The following is a 21,374-nucleotide window of genomic DNA, read 5'->3' as shown; positions in this document are numbered from 1 at the left end:
CTGATTGGCTCAAACACATTAAGAATTAAAGAAATTCTACAAATGTACTTTTAACAAGGCACACCTGTTAATTGAAATGCATTCCAGGTGGCTACCTCATGAAGCTGGTTGAGAGAATACCAAGAGTGTGCAAAGCTGTCATCAAGGCAAATGGTGGCTACTTTGAAGAATCTAAAATATATTTTGACCGTGAGGTGGACAATTATTGTTTTAGGAAAGTAAAAAACAATACAAATAAAATAGGCTATAAAATGTTGTTTATGCTACACATCAAAACACAAGAAATGGTGTATTTGTCAATTGTTATAGGCTGTTTTTAAGGACAAGTAAATGTGACTCATTTGGCCAATAACCCTCGTTTATTGATGGCGCTGGCTGCGCCAGGTCGGATCTGAATACATATGGATGTCTGGTATATTTCTCAAATGTAAATTTCTAAAATCTTCCCCGTGACGTTGTCCAGCGGCAAATTATTCAAATGGAAACCCTGGCACACACACTGGCAAAGATTTTCTGTCAAGCTGGCAGACACTGGAATACGTTTCTGAGTGACATGGGCGCTTTGTTGCATTTTTTTGTGGGACTGCAAAAAAATGTCTGGAACGTAAAATAACGGTATTAACCGGTTCCCATGCTTTTAAAAATAACGGTTCTGTTCCGGAACAGTTTAGATCACTTTCGTACGTGGTTCTGATTCTGTGTCTCTGAAAACATATTTTTTCAGTTCTGTTCCCTGAACCGGTTCCAACCCCTGGAGCCAACAACTGACTTTCTGAGGTCGTTGGTTGGAGTGTTATATATATTCAGGGCAGATAGCCATAGTTTCAAATGGTCCGGTTCATTCAATGGAAGTTTGAAAGATTGTAGCCGACCACTTCCTTGGTTTGTTATTTGCATATTTTTACAGTACACCCACGAACCAGATTCGATATTGGACAAGTGATGGTAGTCGGTCGATGCAACACAAGTCTCACCACACTTAGCTATGTAGGCTAGCTAGCTATTTGCTAATACTTTCAGCCATGTCAACAATCTTCACAGTCACATAAATTACCCAAAATCCCCAAGTACCGAAGTATCCCTTTAAAAACATACACTAGACTGTGGAGTTGAGTTCAGATCTGAATCCCATTGATAACTTATGGCGAGATCGGAAAACAGCAGTTGGTGGACGGCACCCCTCAAACATTGCAGAATTTAAGTCGTTTTCAGCAGAAGAGTGGGCCAAACTTCCAGTAGAAAGGTACAGCAAGCTTTTCCACACATTTTATTTCGATTTCAACTTATTTTATAAGAAATTGGGAATGATTTAAGAAGTGCAAGTGTGCCAAATATATTTGGTTGCAATTCTACCTCAACACAAGCAGTACAAAAGTAGGTAGTTAAAAGTAGGCTACCAACATTGCAAGGCATAATTTGCCTTATTTTAGCACTGTCCACAGTCTTTGTATCTCAATATGCAAGTTTGCATTTACATCATCAGAAACAGTTGCTTTTTGTGCCATGATTAAAACCACATTTAGCGTTTCGTTCAACATATCCTGCAACGCAATCATGTTTTACGTGAATGGAAACTGCTATGAAATGCAGTGCAGTCTTTTTACATTTAAAAAAAAATTATTAACGGTTGCTCATTAGTATTTCTTCTATGTAACTACTGTGTAATAAAAAAGTGCCATGTATGTAAAATGTGTGCAGAATACAGGGGACCAATAAAAAGTTTAAAAAATGTATTAACAATAATATTGATTGACTCAATAAAAAATAAAATACAATTTTTGTCTGTGTTTGGACAGCCCTGACAGCTAAACATGCCAGTGATTCACTGAACAACTCAAGTGCATACTCTAACAAAGAGCGAGGGAGGAAACTGATGAGTGCAGTTAGGAAGTGTGAGAGAGGACGAGTGTCTTGATATATACTGAACAAAAATATAAAGGCAACATGTAAAGTGTTGGTCCCATGTTTCATTAGCTGAAATAAAAGATCCCAGAAATGTTCCATAAGCACAAAAAGCTTATTTCTCTCAAATTTTGTGCACAAATGTGTTTATGTCCCTGTTAGTGAGCATTTCTACTTAGCCAAGATAAGGCGTGGCATATCAAGAAGCTGATTAAACAGCATCATCATTACACAGGTGCACCTTGTGCTGGGGACAATAAAAGGCCACTTTGTCACACAACACAATGCCACAGATGTCTTGAGGGAGAAGTTGAGGGAGCGTACAATTGGCGTGCCGACTGCAGAAATGTCCAACGGAGCTGTTGCCAGAGATTTGAATGTTAATTTCTTCACCATTAGCCGCCTTCAACGTTGTTTCAGAGAATTTGGCAGTACATCCAACCAGCCGCAGAACCGCAGGCCACGTGTAACCACACCAGCCTAGGACCTCCACATCTGGCATCTTCACCTGCAGGATCAGGTGAAGGGGGTGCTGAGGAGTATTTCTGTCTGTAATAAAGCCCTTTTTGAAGGAAAAACTAATTCTGATTGGCTGGACCTGGCTCCCCTGTGGGTGATCTTGCACCCAAGATTCTTGACAAACTTGCATGCTAAAATGAAAAACAATACACTTCCAAACCAAAATATAGCATAGAGCATAGGCATTTATAAACTGAGTAGTTTGGATCCTGGATTCTGATTGGCTAAAACAGCATTGCAGCCATGTGTATATGAGACGATATACCACAGGTATGATGCAAAAAGAGTTGTTTTAAGTGTCACTATGCATACCACTGCAAATGACAAGAGAAAAGCAATAAGGCTTCGATTAACACATTATTGCCCCTTGCTTGTAGCCTAGCATTTGGTTTGCAACAGCGGGGGTTGTATAAACCTTGCTGTCTGCCTCTCCGACCTCGGCAACAATGTTGCAATGTTGAAATTTGATCTCCCCTGGCTGTAGCCTACCATAAAGAGTGAACGATGTCCTGGTGAGACAGCAGCTTGTCTGACCAGACCCAGGCAAAATAATGCATCAGCATTATTATTATAGAAATATCCAAAGAAAAGTCCAGATAAAACAGCTAAAACTAACAAAAATGAAGCTAGTTTGCTGTCATTTTATCTGCAAAAGCTATCTAACAAGTCAATGGCTAGCTAGCAAGCGACAGAACGTGAGCCCACAGATGAAAGCTTAGCCAGACTAGATAAGCAACCATTCTTGGATTGCATAGAAACCAGATTTTTGTTCTGAATATTTGAAATAGTATACATGTATTTATCAAAATACATTTTCTTATGAAAATACGTAACTCATTGTTTTAATATGTTGGTAACCGGTCTATAAAACCCTCATAGGGTTTGTGGTAAATGGCTAATATACAACTCCGCTTCGCAACGTGCATAAGAAGAAAACCTGTGGGATATTGGCCAAATAACACACAAGAATGCCAGTCACAATGGAATAATCTTGCCTTGATAGGAATGACCCCCATAAAAAAACCCTGATGAAGCAGCCACACTTGAAATATAGTCCAAATGATTTCAGACTTTTTAGTGTGGTTGCAACATTTCAGATATGCTTTCGCAAAACAAAATCCATAGGTTGTGTTTACGAAAGTCTTAGGTGACATTAGAATACCCCAAAAATATACATTTCAAATAATACACGAGCATTTTCATTATTTTAAGTTACTGTGTAAAAAAAAAACACAAAAATTAAATTGTTCATTTCTATTTGTGATAGTGCATTTGTTTCAACTATGAAACAGAAAGCATATGTGTTGGAATGCAGTGACGGCTTCTTTTGTAAAGTCAACTAAATAAATCTAAACACCAAGACACTTGGTCAGCCAGATGGGGGGGTCAAATGATGAAAGCACCAGTAGTCAAAATCTTCATTATAAGCGCCAAGTGTGCTTGATAAATTGCGAAAATCAGTACAAAAGCAATAATGGCATTATAATGAATATAAGTGTTGATATGACAGACAAAAAAACCGATCAATTATTGTCAGCTCGTGCTTGCATGGTGTGCGTCTTCCCGCAACAGCATCAGTTGGAGCTTGTCCGTGTCACATAACAAAAGCTGGCGAGCGCTTCGCTAATCTAGTTTCTTTGCTTGAGATGTAGGGCCTGCTCTCTGTGACGTTTGCGCTGATAGTCGGCCTGTAGCATTGTCACCGGATTGTTCTATCCTATCCTCTATCCAAACAGTGCGGGATTCTTCTATCCTCTCTCACCGTCTCGTTTGGGGGTGGCGTGGACACCTACTCAGTGTTCTGGATTTTTTTTTGTGCTTAGGCCTTGGAGGTGTAGGGTTCAGGTTGAGGCTCAGAATCAGATGAATTACTCATTAGAGATGTCATGATACATTTCTTACCCACCATCTGGGTCGATTTCGTTCCGATTTTGCAGTCTTCTTGCACTGTCAAATACGCACTATCACTGTGTACTCCAAGTAGGCCAGAGTAGACTGATAAGACGGCTTGGATTCGGTGGACTGATATAAATTAGGGTACATACCATTTTGAGATTGTAATTGGAATAGATCAATACAATAGAATGGCCTGCCCTGTTCTGGTAATTACATAATTGTGCATTGTTCGCATGCACTCGCTCATCAACTCACCCTTTCTCCCCCATCATACTGTTTGTGATAATAAGATTTTAACAAAGACAGTTTGTTACAAAGACTTATTCAGGAAAAGTCAAGGAAGGAGGTGGAAAAGACAAAAAAATGTTAGAGTAATTAAGTTTTCTATTATTCATGAGCAGATGACTTATTTAGCGGTTGTTATTTAGCCTAATTGCAGCCTAAGACTTACCAACCGGTACATACGGTAGCTACTTTTAATAGGCCTATTTAAGATAAAATGTGGGGAAAGTCTGCAGTATAGCAGCATTTCATTGTAGTAAAGGATGACGCCAAAAAAGTGGAATGCAAACTCTGGAAACAGCGGTTTGCTGACCTTAGTTTGACCATGACTATGACATACCACTTTTAGCCACAGTTAGCCTGCTTTGTTTTTCCTGTTGCATGCTAAAACATTGACAGGTTTGTTGTCAAAAGAAGCGTTTCAAATGAAACCACTCTGCCATATTACACGGTTAAGGGTTTACATTATCTTTTGCATAGATTTGATCAAATACATTTTTACATCACTCTGCCATATTACACGGTTAAGGGTTTACATTATCTTTTGCATAGATTTGATCAAATACATTTTTACATGGATAATAAAAGAAAGCCAAAGGCTTTAAAACAAATGCTTATTTTTTGAGTGATGATGTTGATAGCAATGTGAACATGGTTTTCATAGAAACCCTTGAATCATAGTGACATGACCCAATATATATTTTATTTATTTATTTAACTAGGCAAGGAACAGTGGCCTAGGAACAGTGGGTTAACTGCCTTGGTCAGGGGCAGAACGACAGATTTTTACCGTGTCAGCTCGGGGATTTGATCTAGCAACCTTTCGGTTACTGGCCCAACGCTCTAACCACTAGGCTACCTGCCACCCCTACACTCTAACCACTAGGCTACCTGCCGCCCCGTATCAATGAGTTCTTTTCATATCCCAATGACAGAGATACGGTGTCTCTGAGCGTGTGCGTGTAAGATAACAGAGGGAGACTCGTCACATCAGTTTGTGTGAGTGTGTGTAAAATGTACCACTGATTTTAGGGAGCATCCTCAGGGTGTGTGGTCAGCAGGAGTTGCAGGCAAAGCTGATCTCCTTTGAATAACAGGCATGTGTTGAAGCCAGTGTGTTTAGCTGAAGAAGCTTCCTCGTAATCCCTCAGCCATTCCTTTCCTCCACACACACACACACACACACACACAGCTGTCCTGACACGCCCCTCTTAGCAGGCCTCAGATCAGCCCTGGTACATCGTGGGAGGGCTCCCTGAGCTAAAGTACATGCCCTATGGATCCATGATCCATAAGTTACCGTATGGCTACAGAACTTGTCCTAGTAAATACATTGTCTATATATTACCTAACTTGCCCTATAGATTGATTATCTTTTTTTCTAGCATATAGCAACAGCTAAATGTTGATGGATTTTGATGACTCTGCCCTAGACCACTCTCTATGCTCTTGTCACTGTGCCTTTAGTCATTGGGCTTCCTTGAGTCCCTTCTGGTAACTCAAGCCAACAGCGCTCTCTAGTGGAGATCAGAGGACTAACACAGGGGGACAGTCCTGCAGTTGTCTGTATGGGCTTCACTAGTTACCAGAAACACAAAGTCAGAAGGCCCGCCTACTCGACCAATCAGAAGAGGGAGTGTGATGACTTGTATTCCGGTCAGCAGGAAACACCTAACTTTCAAAATGGCATATCTCAAGTTCAAGATTGAGGTCCAAATAACTAAATACACATTCGGGAAAAATAATGGGCAATGTCACTAAAATTCAGAACATTGAGAAAGGACAAAAGTTTTGGGCAAAAGGGTAAGTTGTGTTTTCTTTTTTAGATAAGAGTAGCAAAAGTTAGCTACAAGTTATCTAACATGATAAGAGCACAGAAGAGTTCTTCTATTCGATAGAGCAACGTTGTTCGTTTCCCTACAAGCCTTTCACTCTAATAGTAACATATACTATTCTTGACCTTCAACAGATGGGACAGTAATTTTTAAGACAAAGACATATGAATCGCACCAGAGGAAAGACAAACAAAAACCAACGAGAAATATGCTGCTGGAATGAACGAGGTCGTAAGTTCAAAGACAGATCACTGTCATTTTATACCATACACTTTGACAACATTATTTTACATTTGAATAATGTTGAAGTACTAACTTTACAATGGAATGTTCCTCAATAAAATTGAAGAAGATGGGGACTTCAAATGGGTGTCCCAACTCTGTGGTCAATAAAGATCCCATGGGGCGGGGTGCTTATTGACCTGTTTTAACTGCATATGTTTTATCAAACTGTAAAAAAGTCAAACGAAGTGACTTTGCTGTAGGATTGGCCAATAAAATAAATACAAATAAAAGAGTATGGAAGTGGGGTTAGGGTGGTGAGTTTCTCCTTACACTTTGAAGAGCTTTGGGTGTCTAGAAATGTAAGTTCAATCAATTATTATTATGACATGTTTTGCCATCGTCCAGACCGTGCCTCGGTAGAGACGGAAACTGGTGCAAAATACCAAAAAGGTGTCAAGTGAAAATGAAGTGGCTAAAAGTGTTTCTGAAGTAATTCGACGGCGAAACTTGCATTCTTGAAAGTCAGGACAACCCTTGTTTTGCAGACACATTCTTTTGATAGTTGACGTTGTTTATTTAGCAAGCAAGTAGGAATTTATAATTAAATGAACGAAGTGGATTTTTGTAGTTAGGTGATGACATCAAGGGACCTGCGTACCTTCAATTATTCGCCAATCATTTATTCAAAAAACAGTTCCATCCTCATTTGTCGGATAAACCTGGGTCTACGGAAACCTGGCTAGCGTCTATGCTGTATGACTTTCCTTGCAACACTGTATAACCAAACGTGACTTTCAGCACTGACCATTTAGTGGAGAAACTCAATCAAAAGAGCAAGAATGGGTGTCCAGGCAAAATGTCAATGTTTACTGTAGTGCTACAGTATGCAACAGGTATGAACATTTTTTGTTTTTTTTTAGAAAAATCATTTTCTTTCATTCTCATATGACAAAAAGATCTGTATACATGACAGTAGAGTGCAAAACAAGAGAACAAACTGTGAATCAAAGCATTCAAAGTCGAATTCCTACTTCCTTCATCTCCTCTTCCCCATTGGGTGCCTGGACAAGGGCAAGTTTACACCAACCAATGACGTTGGTTTTTCAATTTTGACCCTGTTTGACTCCTACTTGCCTGACTGTCCGTACGTACGAGTAACATCCCAAGGCTAGATCACAGACCTGGTTCCCCTGGTACACCTGGGTCACGTTCAATAGGGTACAACCCATTTTAAAACCCGAACGGAAATTAGTCCAGTGTCCCTTCCTGTTTCAGTCCATTTTCCTGTTTGGTGCCAAACGAACACGGGAGTCAAACATACACACCTGGGAGAACAAACTTACTCGCGATTGTCACCACTTGCATCCATCTTCCAAGCGGAGTATGATCCGTAAATCAAGGTGAATCACACAATAAATACATTCTGAATCTCATTGGTAACACAGTGCTTGTGTGTGTGTGTGTGCTCCAGACTAATATATACACATATGGGTATATTGACCCCCAAGAAATTGTAATCGCATCTAGAACAGTTCTTCCAAACAGCGCCGTCCGACCCATCGACAACCCCATTATCCTATACCTTTAACAGTCTTTCGTTGTTTCCCTTCCCCTGTTCATTCTCTCTACACCGCCAACCATCTGTCCTCTTTGACTGATTGTCTACACTAGTGTCATGGTCTACACCAGAGCAGTGCTATAAATCCATTCCCTGATGGCGCTTACAGGCATACGCAGACAGACACACATCCCTTTTGGCTTTCTAACCTGCCGCTCTCTGCCTACCCTTCGTTTATATATGTCAATATAAACACACACACACACACACAAACCTGTAAACAAGTACTCTTTACCTTTCAGGTTATAAATACTGTTTTGGTAAAATCATCATCATCATTATTAAAGATGCACTATGCGGAAATCGTTTCCTGGTTGCAAAAATTCTAATTCGCCAAATTTCAGTTTGTGACAAAACAAGCAAGTATAGTGTGGAGTATAATTGTACCATCTAAACCGCTGGGAAATATATTTCGTATTTTCAGCTGTTTGAAGCTAGTGTACAAAACCGAAAGCGAAAGACGCAAAAACTTCATGGGAAGCATAGAAATAAAGCACATAGAACATATCTACGGCTTCATAGACTTGCTTTCAATCAGTGACAGATCTATAGCACATATGTCTACGTGAATTTGGTCAGAACGCCCAAACAGTTACATATTATAGATCTACACAGAAAGACAAATGCATTATTGGAAGTTTCTTTTTCTTATCTCGAGTTCACTTTGTTTTGTCGACGTCACATTGTTTTCTCTTCTTTGTGGCTTTAGCGTTAAGGCCCAAAGTCTGTAGTGAAGGCGGACTATTAAGGACGCCAAGCCGTAGTCCATCAATGCCACATAGGGCCTACTGTACGTACACACAACACACACACACACACACACACACACACACACACACACACACACAATAGTATTGCAGGGGGGAGTATAAAAAGTACACATCCATTAATAAAAGACAGGTGGAACATCCTCTTCTGTAAAACCATAATACCTTCTCATTCCTATAAAAAAAAAAAGCTCATTCAGTCCCTATTCTCTCATTCATCTTTTAGAAAAACACCCTCAGTCAGTCCACTCTTTCTTTTTCTGATCTTCTCTTTCTGTCGTGGTCTTCTCAGTCCAAAGTGCTTGGGTGCCGTGCTGTCTGGCTACACTGGAGGGCGCTCTGCTCCGCTCTGGTTGGCAGGTGAGTGGTGGCTGTGGGTGGCTGTGTTTATTGCTATGGCACGTGTGGCCCTCCCGTAATCAGGAGAACAGGACGAAGCTGCCCCTAGACGCTGATCAAAGGTCAGTGTTGCTTCTTCTCCATCTAATAGTTAAGGTCAGGGTTAATAGGGAGTGTTGAGCTGATCCTAGATCCGTGCCTGGGGGGGGAGGGGTAACTTCTCCTGTCACAGGCTAGTTCAGGTGAAAATGTAGTTGAGGAAGAGTTGGGAGAGCAGGAGGACACACAGGATGAAACAGTGGCGTCCAGTTAGTGTCACATTGTCCTCAGTCTCCCGGCGACGGCCCAGTTGACGACCCAACGCTATCAGGTTCCTACGGAAGGACAGGCAGGAGAGTTTCAGTCATCTATCAAAGTTCTAAAATCTTTCCTATCCCAGCATTGGTATGAACTACGACAACTTGAAAACCTGCTAAAACTGAAGGTGCCCAAGTTGACCAGGAGGGGGCAGAGTTGCTCTATCATCTCCATCTTGCAGCGTCCTGTTTATTGTGTGCCTTCGGAAAGAATTCAGACCCCATTACTTTTCCCACATTTTGTTAGGTTACAGCCTTATTCTAATTGATTAAATCGTTTTTTCCCCCTCATCAATCTACACACACAATACCCCATAACGACAGAGCAAAAACAGGTTTTTAGAAAATTTTAAATATCACATTTACATTAGTATTCAGACCCTTTACTCAGCACTTTGTTGAAGCACCTTTGGCAGCGATTACAGCCTTCTTGGGTATGACGCTACAAGCTTGGCACACCTTAATTTGGGGAGTTTCTCACATTCTTCTCTGCATATCCTTTCAAGCTCTGTCAGCTTGGATGGGGAGCGTTGCTGCACAGCTATTTTCAGGTCTCTCCAGAGATGTTTGATCGGGTTCAAGTCCAGGCTCTGGCTGGGCCACTCAAGGACATTCAGAGACTTGTCCTGTAGCCATTCCTATGTTGCTTTGGTTGTGTGCTCAGGGTCGTTGTCCTGTTGGAAGGTGAACCTTCGCCCCTTGTCTGAGGTCCTGAGCGCTCTGGAGCAGGTTTTCATCAAGGATCTCTCTGTACTTTTCCCCATTCATCTTTGCCTTGATCCTGACCAGTCTCCCAGCCCCTGCCGCTGAAAAACATCCCCATAGCATTATGGTGTCACCACCACGCTTCTCCGTAGTGATGGTGCCAAGTTTCCTCCAGACGTGACGCGTTGCATTCAGGCCAAATAGTTCAATCTTTCATCAGACCAGAGAATCTTGTTTCTCATGGCTTGAGAGTCCTTTATGGGCCTTTTGGCAAACTCCAAGCTGTCCTGTGCCTTTTACTGAGGAGTGGCTTCTGTCTGGCCACTACCACCAATGCCTGATTGGTGGAGTGGTGAAGAGATGGTTGTCCTTCTGGAAGGTTCTCCCATCTCGACAGAGGAACTCTGGAGCTCTGTCAGAGTGACCATCGGGTTCTAGGTTACCTCCCTGACCAAGGCCCTTCTCCTCCGATTGTTCAGTTTGGCCGGGCGGCCAGCTCTAGGAAGAGACTTGGTGGTTCCAAACTTCTTCCATTTAAGAATGATGGAGGCCACTGTGTTCTTAGGGACCTTCAATTCTGCAGGAATGTTTTGGTACCCTTCCCCAGATCTGTGCATTGACACAACCCTGTCTCGGAGCTCTACGGACAGTTCCTTCGACCTCATGGCTTGGTTTTGCTCTGACATGCACTGTCAACTATGGGACCTTATATAGACAGGTGTGTGCCTTTCCAAATCATGTCCAATCAATTAGATTTACCACAGGTGGTTTCTACAACTTTGAGTCCATCTCAAGGATGATCAATGGAAACAGGATGCACCTGAGCTCAATTTCCAGTCTCATAGTAAAGGGTCTGAATACTTATGTAAATAAGGTATTACTGTTTTCATTTTTTATTTGTGGGGTATTGTGTAGATTGCTGGATATGTTTTTTTATTTAATCCATTTCAGGTTTAAGGCTGTAACGTAACAAAATGTCAAAAGTCAAGGGGTCTGAATTCTTCCCGAAGGCACGGTATGTGGGTGTCGTTGTGCCCTTGAGCAAGGCACTTTACCCTAATTGCTCCTGTAAGTCCCTCTGGATAAGATCGTCTGCTAAATGATCTTTTGTGTTTAAAACAAAATGCGCGCGCTCTCTTACCTCTGGATGTCTTGCTGTGTCTTCTGTACGGATGCGATGGAGGCCTCTATGAGAGCGATGTCCTTCACTTCCTTGTTGCACCGTGCACACTGGCTCAGGTACCCTAGTAATGTGACAAGGGAGAGAAAATCTATGATTGGTTGACTGATAGTCTGAGGATAAGACAAGGCGAGATGTATGGGGATCATGTGTGTGTGTGTGTGTGTGTGTACATGCATGCCTGTGAGCAAGTGTGTTTTTGACTTACCTTCATTATCAGAGGACTCGTGTGTAGGTTCTGACGTGGTGAATGTGTGCGTCTTACCTTCATTATCAGAGGACTCGTGTGTAGGTTCTGACGTGGTGAATGTGTGCGTCTTACCTTCATTATCAGAGCCCTCGTGTGTAGGTTCTGACGTGGTGAATGTGTGTGTCTTACCTTCATTATCAGAGGACTCGTGTGTAGGTTCTGACGTGGTGAATGTGTGTGTCTTACCTTCATTATCAGAGGACTCGTGTGTAGGTTCTGACGTGGTGAATGTGTGCGTCTTACCTTCATTATCAGAGCCCTCGTGTGTAGGTTCTGACGTGGTGAATGTGTGCGTCTTACCTTCATTATCAGAGGACTCGTGTGTAGGTTGTGACGTGGTGAATGTGTGCGTGTCTTACCTTCATTATCAGAGGACTCGTGTGTAGGTTCTGACGTGGTGAATGTGTGTGTCTTACCTTCATTATCAGAGGACTCGTGTGTAGGTTCTGACGTGGTGAATGTGTGTGTCTTACCTTCATTATCAGAGGCCTCGTGTGTAGGTGCTGACGTGGTGAATGTGTGCGTGTCTTACCTTCATTATCAGAGGACTCGTGTGTAGGTTCTGACGTGGTGAATGTGTGTGTCTTACCTTCATTATCAGAGGACTCGTGTGTAGGTTCTGACGTGGTGAATGTGTGTGTCTTACCTTCATTATCAGAGGACTCGTGTGTAGGTTGTGACGTGGTGAATGTGTGTGTCTTACCTTCATTATCAGAGGACTCGTGTGTAGGTTCTGACGTGGTGAATGTGTGCGTCTTACCTTCATTATCAGAGGACTCGTGTGTAGGTTCTGGTGTAGTGCTGCTGCTCTCAGTGTTCTGGCTGCAGCTAGACGGCTGGCTGCTGCCTTTCCTGTGTTTCCCATTCACCTGGGCCTGAGAGACACGGGCACGCAAGACCACGCCAAACACACACACACACACACACCTGTAATGTCCAATTTTCACAAAACTACACATTGAAGCCAGACTATTGTAAATGGCATACCCATTATGGCAACTGGTCCACAAACACCAGAAGACTGCGGTGAGTGTCCAGTCTAATTGAAATTCTATGGTTAGAACTAGTCAGTTTGGCAAAGAAACTAAGATGGAAAGAGGGAACATCGGTGTGTCTCTCTCTCTTACCTTCTGCTGGCTAGCCCAGGCTGAGGCGCGGCTGTACGCCAGTCCTTTATGTCGTCTCTGTGATTTCTCCTTGGTCTGGATCACCCCGTGCTTCTCAAACTGCACCAGACAGCGCTCAGGGTCCCACGGCCGTGTGCTGGAGAGGAGAGAGGGAGGGAGGGAGGGCAAGTTCACATACATACTAGAGCTTCAGGTGGGGAAATGTATTCTGTGGTTTGTGTGCCAGTGTGGATGCAATGTCTGTATTAGTTCTGTTATATTTGTAATGCCATTTGGTGTGTGTGTGTGTGTGTGTGTGTGTGTGTGTGTGTGTGTGTGTACGAACTCTATCTATCTGTGTGTGTGTATGACCACTTGGTGGTGTGCTGTGTACATACTCTATGTGTGTGTATGTCCATTCGTTGGTGACAGAGTCCAGGTTGAAGAGTCTGGGGCGCCAAGGTTGGTCTCCACGGTCTTTGGCCTGATTCCTCTGAGCCTCCTCCAGTACGAACTTCTCCTGGGTTGCCTGGTTCTGGTCACGGTCCACTATAGCCCTGGTCACATGCTGCCACAGCCTGCAAGGCACACAGACAGACAAAGGTCTTAGGAAAGCTTCCATCCAATGTATGTAAAAACCTGCAGACAGAACACTGTGGTGTGTGTGTCCTTACCTCTCTGACTCAAACTGCCCTTGCTGGTCCAGCTGTACCACCTGCCTCTTCAGTCTGGTGCTGCGGACCTCTGGAGTAGGGTTCCACAGGTGCTCCTGCTGCCCTGACTTCTTCTCCTGTAGGAACACCTCACCATCCTGATCACACACGCACGCACACACATGCGCACACACACAACCTTTAATATGTTTTGTGCTATTTACACATATGCCTTATTTTTGTACATTGCCAATGCTATTGTATGTCGTCCATTAATCCATCCGTCCATCCATCCATCCATCCATATAGAGAGAGAGAAAGAGAGGGATATTGTGATAGCACATGCACATAAGAGAGAGGGAGATGCATGCATGTACTCTTACCCAGTGTCCGTCCACCGTGGCCAGCAGCTCGTCTCCCTGCTGGATCTTTCCCGAGATCACGTTCACACTGCTGGAGCCTCCCAGGAAGGGCTACAAGACAGAGAGAGAAGACCGTCCCCTACAGGTGACTAGAGCAAGAACAGAACAACCCTGATCCTAGACCTTATGAGCCAACTTGATCTGAAGCTACCACATGTAATGACATAGTGCCATGTGTCACAGTTAGACCGGGATTTCATCTGATTGCCTTTACAAGCAGCATTGTCTCCATGCATGGATTGAATCCTACCGGGTCATTTTATATATTACACATCCTTTTAACAGTACATTTTAAATATAATAAAACATTTTAAACAGTACCTTTTGGACGAACCCCATCAAACTCAGTTCAAATAACCAACCGTCACAGTACTCACCCCAATTTCTTTCTGGCCCCTTCACTGTTTTGTCTTTCTATTTGCTTTCATGCAGTGGCTAGTTAATTTAATTCATAAAATAACTACTTTTGTTTGGTAGAGAAGCTGCCTACAATCAATTCAGCTGGGTTTTTTTTGAGCCCGGCCGATATGGGTTTTCTTGGGTCTGATATTTTTGGGGACAAAACGTTATCTGCTGATATACTGTTTTGCAGCGGGGAAATGAAAAAGTACAATTTTCCACATAAATTGCTATCCAAAAAAAGCAATTGTCCAAGAAATATGTTTAAAATATTGATTTCTTACATTGTGACAGTAATGACATCATGGCCACAAGTGTTCAGATAGCCAATATAAAAAATAAAAAAAAAGTTATCGGTGGAATTATCGGATGATATCGATATATCGTTAAAAGGACAATATCAGCCTATAAAGTCGGTGAAACGATACAGTTGAAGTCAGAAGTTTACATACACCATAGCAAAATACATTTCAACTCAGTTTTTCACAATTCCTGACATTTATTTAATTCGAGTAAAAATTCCCTGTCTTAGGTCAGATAGGATCACCACTTTATTTTAAGAATGTGAAATATCAGAATAATAATAGAGAGAATGATTTATTTCAGCTTTATTTTCTTTCATCACATTCCCAGTGGGTCAGAAGTTTACATACACTCAATTAGTACATGGTAGCATTACCTTTAAATTGTTTAACTTGGGTCAAACGTCGTTTCGGGTAGCCTTCCACAAGCTTCCCACAATAAGTTGGGTGCATTTTGGCCCATTCCTCCTGACAGAGCTGGTTTGTAGGCCTCCTTGCTCGCACACGCTTTTTCAGTTCTGCCTACAAATGTTCTATAGGATTGAGGTCAGGGCTTTGTAATGGCCACTCCAATACCTTGACTTTGTTGTCCTTAAGCCATTTTGCTACAACTTTGGAAGTATGCTTGGGGTCATTGTCCATTTGGAAGACCCATTTGCATCCAAGCTTTAACTTCCTGACTGATGTCTTGAGATGTTGCTTCAATATATCCACATAATTTTCCTACCTCATGATGCCATCTATTTTGTGAATTGCACCAGTCCCTCCTGTAGCAAAGCATCCCCACAACATGATGCTGCCACCCCCGTGCTTCACGGTTGGGATGGTGTTCTTCGGCTTGCAAGCCTCCCCCTTTTTTCTCCAAACATAACGATGATCATTATGGCCAAACAGTTCTATTTTTGTTTCATCAGACCAGAGGACATTTCTCCAAAAAGTATGATCTTTGTCCCCATGTGCAGTTGCAAACCGTAGTCTGTCTTTTTTATGGCGGTTTTGGAGCATTGGCTTCTTCCTTGCTGAGCGGCCTTTCAGGTTATGTCGATATAGGACTCGTTTTACTGTGGATATAGATACTTTGTACCTGTTTCCTCCAGCATCTTCACAAGGTCCTTTGCTGTTGTTCTGGGATTGATTTGCACTTTTCGCACCAAAGTATGTTAATCTCTAGGAGACAGAACACGTCTCCTTCCTGAGTGGTATGACGGCTGCGTGGTCCCATATACTTGCGTACTATTGTTTGTACAGATGAACGTGGTACCTTCAGGCGTTTGGAAATTGCTCCCAAGGATGAACCAGACTTGTGGAGGTCTACATATTTTTTTCTGGGGTCTTGGCTGATTTATTTTGATTTCCCCATGATGTCAAGCAAAGAGGCACTGAGTTTGAAGGTAGCCCTTGAAATACATCCACAGGTACACCTCCAATTGACTCAAATTATGTCAATTAGCCTATCAGAAGCTTCTAAAGCATTGACATAATTTTCTGGAATGTTCCAAGCTGTTTAAAGGTACAGTCAACTTAGTGTATGTAAACTTCTGACCCACTGGAATTGTGATACAGTGAAATAATCTGTCTGTAAACTATTGTTGGAAAAATGACTTGTGTCACGCACAAAGTAGATGTCCTAACTGACTTGCCAAAACTAGTTTGTTAACAAGAAATTTGTGAAGTGGTTGAAAAACGAGTTTTAATGACTCCAACCTAAGTGTATGTAAACTTTCGACCCCAACTGTATATGGGTCTGCCTCTAGTTTTCTTTTGCCTCTCACTGCGCAGTTGTTTCACCAAAGTCTGTTTTTATTTATTTCGTATGTATGTTTCTGCACAACATGGAAAAGATGCGAACTTAGGAAGTACACACAAACACACACATACCTTCAACTTGAACTCCAGTTCTGCCACATATTTGGTTTTCTCACACTCAATAGTGATCTTCCCTCCCAGCTCCAGTGTCATGGTGCCATACAGAATACCTAATATAGAAACAAGGAGCAACATTTACACACACACACACACACACACGTAGAAACACTCCTATCATGAACGAAATAAAAGGTCAGCGAATGCAACAGAGCCAGAACAACAGTGTAAATACAGGAGCTACAAGGCAAGCCACTTCAGACAGAAAGCAGTTGGAAAGAAGTACACACTTTAGACAGTAAGCAGTCAGTAAATGGGCCATGCTCGATTACCCATCTAAATAGTAGGCAGTTTGGTTATGCAAAATAAGAACGCTTGATAATTGCGGCTTTTCATCTATTTTGAGTTCGCGGCACATTGAGGAAGAGAATCTTGTTTTTCAGACCCAGCTGATAATCAGATAAGGGGACTGGGTGTTTAAGCAGTAAGGTTATCGTACTATAACTCCTGACTAAGGGCTGTTCTTAGGCCCAAGGCAAAGCCGAGGCCCGGGAACAGCCCTTCGGAGGGAGTTATCACACGATAATCCCCGGGTACTCAAGCAATAATTGCTTTTAGTAAATGGTTGCCAACATAGTTATACAAATATGAATAAAATAATTCTCGTTAACATTTTAACGAGTAAAATAGTTTTTGCATTCTGAATGTGCAAGTCAAAGCGGGTTGGTCATTTGTTAATTCTATTAATTCGACGTTGCTATGCTAAACAAATCACTGGAATCTAGCTAGCAGAGATTTAATGATGATGAGACAAGAACTTCCATAAATAATGATTTAATAAATATCTAAAAAGCCTACATAGGCAACAACTATTATGGTTGACGAGTCCAAGCTAACAAAGCTAGTTTGTGATGTTATGTTAATAGTGACGTTTCCGTTGATGGCACACGACGGGAAGAACTGTCCATGGTCTGGTGCTGGTTGGTGACAGCCAGTGTTTGCCTCTTTGGCTGAGAATACATCCCACTCAAATCGTAGCCTGCTAAAATGGCACTCTAGCACTTTCGGTTCTCCCTGTTAGGGGCTGCCAATAACTTGAGTGAGCTCTCACACTGGCCACTCACTGCCATTATTTCCCCTTGCCTCCAGGCCCACATCTGTCACGTTCCTGACCTGTTTTCCTTGTTTTTGTATGTGTTTAGTTGGTCAGGGCGTGAGTTGGGGGGGGCATTCTATGTTATGTGTTTCTATGTTGGGTTAAATGTGTTGCCTGATATGGTTCTCAATTAGAGGCAGGTGTTTGACGTTTCCTCTGATTGAGAACCATATTAAGGTAGGCTGTTCTCACTGTTTGTTTGTGGGTGATTGTTCCTGTGTCTGTGTCTGTTGCACCACACGGGACTGTTTCGTGTTTTCGTTCTTTTGGCTAGTCTTACCTGTTCGTGCGTTCTTCGTGTCTATGTAAGTTCTTATGTTCAGGTCGGTCTACGTCGTTTGTTGTTTTGTAATTTTCCAAGTGTTTTTCGTGTTCGTCTTGTCTTTAATAAATCTTCATTATGTCATCATACAACGCTGCGTATTGGTCCGATCCCTACTCCTTCTCCTCATCCGAGGAGGAGGAATTAGACAGCCGTTACAGCATCGGACAACTTTTGCGTTCTTAAGTTGCTACCCAAGCAGGCTGGTCGTTATTTTCTCATGTTTTGACCCAGGTGTTAATTCAAATAAATATATTAATTTGACATTGCTTTGCTAAACAAATCACTGGCTTGTAGCTAGCTAGCAGAGCTTCAATGCTGATAAGAGACAACAGTTTGCCCTACACTCAATTCTGTCGAATCAAAGGAATTTGCAAAAAACAATCAGATTTCGACAGAAATATGATTGTGACGCAAAGAAAATTCAAGGAGAGGGGGTATAAAAATGGTCCGATTTTAATACTGCCATTGAGAAAATTCAAAACAAATCGAGACATGATATTTTTCAAGGACAGTCTGGAGAAAGAAGCATTCTTGCGTACCTAAATAAGCGCTATTCAAAGTGCTCTGAACAAATTAAGGGAATCATTCAAACATATATCCAGTTGCGGCCCACTTCTTGGAAGTGGTTGAAAAACGAGTTTTAATGACTCCAACCTAAGTAAACTTCCGACTTCAACTGTATTATGAAAGTAAGACAAAGACCATTACTCAGGCACTGGAATAAGCAGATCAGAAAAGACAAGCCTTTAACACTAGAACCGCTAAAGCAGCCAATGTTTTTCATTAATGCCCCCCTCCGTCCTTGACTTTTCCTAAATAAGTTCTAACACTGTCGTTGTTAGAATCTTAATATCACAAACAAAACTGGAGTTATAACCAGTTTTAGGAGGGCTTGTCATTATTAGAATGGTTGTCCCCAGTTGCCCCTCTTTCTCCTGACAGTAGGGCATGCTCCACTCCTTCTCCCGACACTGGAATATGTGTGAGTTTCACTATTTGGCGAGGCCACTTGGCGCTTATAATGTTTAGGCTACTGATGTTTTCATCATTTGACCGTACGTACGTCTTGGTGGTTGGGGTATTTACATTTTGTCATTATAAAAAGCAGCTGTTACCTTGTTCCAACACATATGCTATCTGTTTCACAGTTGTAACAAAGGCCCTCCACTAATATTTTGTTTTTAAAACGAATGTTGGCGTATGTGTTTTTCAGTTTATATATATCCTACAGTAACAAACTAATAAATGCTACTGTTATTTGAAATAATAATAGCATATATGAAATACATTAATTACACTGTTAGAATGCTGCAGTCAGAATGACTTGAAGAGGAGTCCATCGAGGCACAGCAGTTTACATTTACATTACATTGTAGTCATTTAGCAGACGCTCTTATCCAGAGCGACTTACAGTAGAGTGCATACATTTTATTACATTTTTACATACTGAGACAAGGATATCCCTACCGGCCAAACCCTCCCTAACCCGGACGACGCTATGCCAATTGTGCGTCGCCCCACGGACCTCCCGGTTGCGGCCGGCTGCGACAGAGCCTGGGCGCGAACCCAGAGACTCTGGTGGCGCAGCTAGCACTGCGATGCAGTGCCCTAGACCACTGCGCCACCCGGGAGGTCAGTTCTAGTGTTAAAACTACAATCCTTGTTGAAACAATAGCAAAGCGGTCAACCCGCCTGTCTTGGTAAAAATTTGAGGGATGGGCCTGGAGAAATGTAGCCACTCAAATTCAGAGACAGAGCTATGGATGCAAGGACTGAGCATCGATAACAAAATTATAGTTTTAACCATGTTTTGAGGCCAATCTGTGTAGGCACAAATCTGGCCTGCGGGTGGTTTGAGCAAAAAAACTCAATATACAGTGCCTTCAGAGAGTATTCAGACCCCTTGACATTTTCCACATTTTGTTACATTATTGCCTTATTCTAAAATGGATTAAATTGTTGTTTTTCCCCCTCATCAATCTATACACAATACCCCATAACGACAAAGCAAAAACAACTTTTTTGAATTTTCATAATTATTCAAACTCTTTACTCAGCACTTTGTTGAAGCACCTTTGGCAACAATTACAGCGTTGACTCTTCTTGGGTATGACGCTCACGCTAGGCACACCTGTATTTGGAGAGTTTCTCCCATTCTCCTCTGCAGATCCTCTCAAGCTCTGTCGGGTTGTATGGGGAGCATCGCTGCACAGCTATTTTCAGGTCCCTCCAGAGATGTTAGATTGGGTTCAAGTCCGGGCTCTGGCTGGGCCACTCAAGGACATTCAGAGACTTTTCCCAAAGCCACTCCTGCGTTGTCCTGTTGGAAGGTGAACCGTCGCCCCAGTCTGAGGTACTGAGCGCTCTGGAGTAGGTTTTCATCAAGGATCTCTCTGTACTTTGCTCCGTTCATCTTTCCCTCGATCCTGACTAGTCTCCCAGTCCCTGCCGCTGAAAACATCCCCACAGCATGATGCTGCCACCACCATGCTTCACAGTAGGGATGGTGCTAGGTTTCCTCCAGACGTGACGCTTGGCATTCAGGCCAAAGAGTTCAATCTTGGTTTCATCAGACCAGAGATCAGACCATCTTGTTTCTCATGGTCAGAGTCCTTTAGGTTCATTTTGGCAAACTCCAAGCGGGCTGTCCTGTGCCTTTTACTGAGGAGTGGCTTCCGTCTGGCCACTCTACCATAAAGGCCTGATTGGTGGAGTGCCACAGAGATGGTTGTCCTTCTGGAAGTTTCTCCCATCTCCACAGAGGAACTCTGGAGCTCTGTCAGAGTGACCATCGGGTTCTAGGTTACCTCCCTGACCAAGCCCTTTCTCCCCCGATTGCTCAGTTTGGCTCCGGCCAGCTCTAAGAAGACTTGATGGTTCCAAACTTCTTCCATTTAAGAATGGAGGCCACTGTGTTCTTGGGGACCTTCAATGCTGCAGAAATGTTTTGGTACCCTTCCCCAGATCTGTGCCTCGACCATATCCTGTCTCAGAGCTCTACAGACAGTTCCTTCGACCTCATGGCTTGGTTTTTTCTCTGACATGCATTGTCAACTGTGGGACCTTATATAGACAGGTGTGTGCCTTTCCAAATCATGTTTAATCAATTGAATTTTGAATTTACCACAGGTGAACTCCAATCAAGTTGTAGAAACTTCAAGGATGATCAATGGAAACAGGATGCTCAATTTCTAGTCTCATAGCAAAGGGTCTGAATACTTATGTAAATAAGGTATTTGTTTTTGAATTGTAATACATTTGCAAACATTTCTAA

At 42.4% G+C, this 21,374-nt stretch overlaps 1 protein-coding gene and 1 long non-coding RNA gene across 4 annotated transcripts in view; one reads left to right on the top strand and one right to left on the bottom strand.

The window, feature by feature from the left end:
- The first annotated feature begins 6,291 nt into the window (after positions 1–6,291).
- Positions 6,292–21,374, top strand: part of LOC120066024 — a 36,466-nt gene continuing 21,383 nt past the window's right edge. Inside the window, exons 1-2 of the long non-coding RNA XR_005478725.1 lie at positions 6,292–6,402; positions 6,569–6,665. This is a non-coding gene — a long non-coding RNA (uncharacterized LOC120066024). The remainder of the gene's footprint in view (positions 6,403–6,568; positions 6,666–21,374) is intronic.
- osbpl5 (oxysterol binding protein-like 5) overlaps positions 7,315–21,374 on the bottom strand; it is a 104,407-nt gene continuing 90,347 nt past the window's right edge. For all 3 annotated transcript variants that reach the window (XM_039017071.1, XM_039017070.1, XM_039017072.1), the window contains 8 exons: positions 16,635–16,732; positions 14,017–14,106; positions 13,655–13,791; positions 13,379–13,558; positions 13,002–13,137; positions 12,635–12,749; positions 11,586–11,688; positions 7,315–9,757 (listed from right to left, as the gene is read on the bottom strand). In XM_039017071.1, coding sequence (XP_038872999.1) covers positions 9,622–9,757; positions 11,586–11,688; positions 12,635–12,749; positions 13,002–13,137; positions 13,379–13,558; positions 13,655–13,791; positions 14,017–14,106; positions 16,635–16,732 — 995 coding nt within the window. In that variant the 3' untranslated portion in view covers positions 7,315–9,621. The remainder of the gene's footprint in view (positions 9,758–11,585; positions 11,689–12,634; positions 12,750–13,001; positions 13,138–13,378; positions 13,559–13,654; positions 13,792–14,016; positions 14,107–16,634; positions 16,733–21,374) is intronic.

Source organism: Salvelinus namaycush, chromosome 21 (genome assembly GCF_016432855.1).
Source record: "Salvelinus namaycush isolate Seneca chromosome 21, SaNama_1.0, whole genome shotgun sequence".
Taxonomy (NCBI): domain Eukaryota; kingdom Metazoa; phylum Chordata; class Actinopteri; order Salmoniformes; family Salmonidae; genus Salvelinus; species Salvelinus namaycush.
The sequence above is the reverse complement of the archived record's forward strand: the minus strand, read 5'-3'. Positions and strand labels throughout refer to the sequence as shown.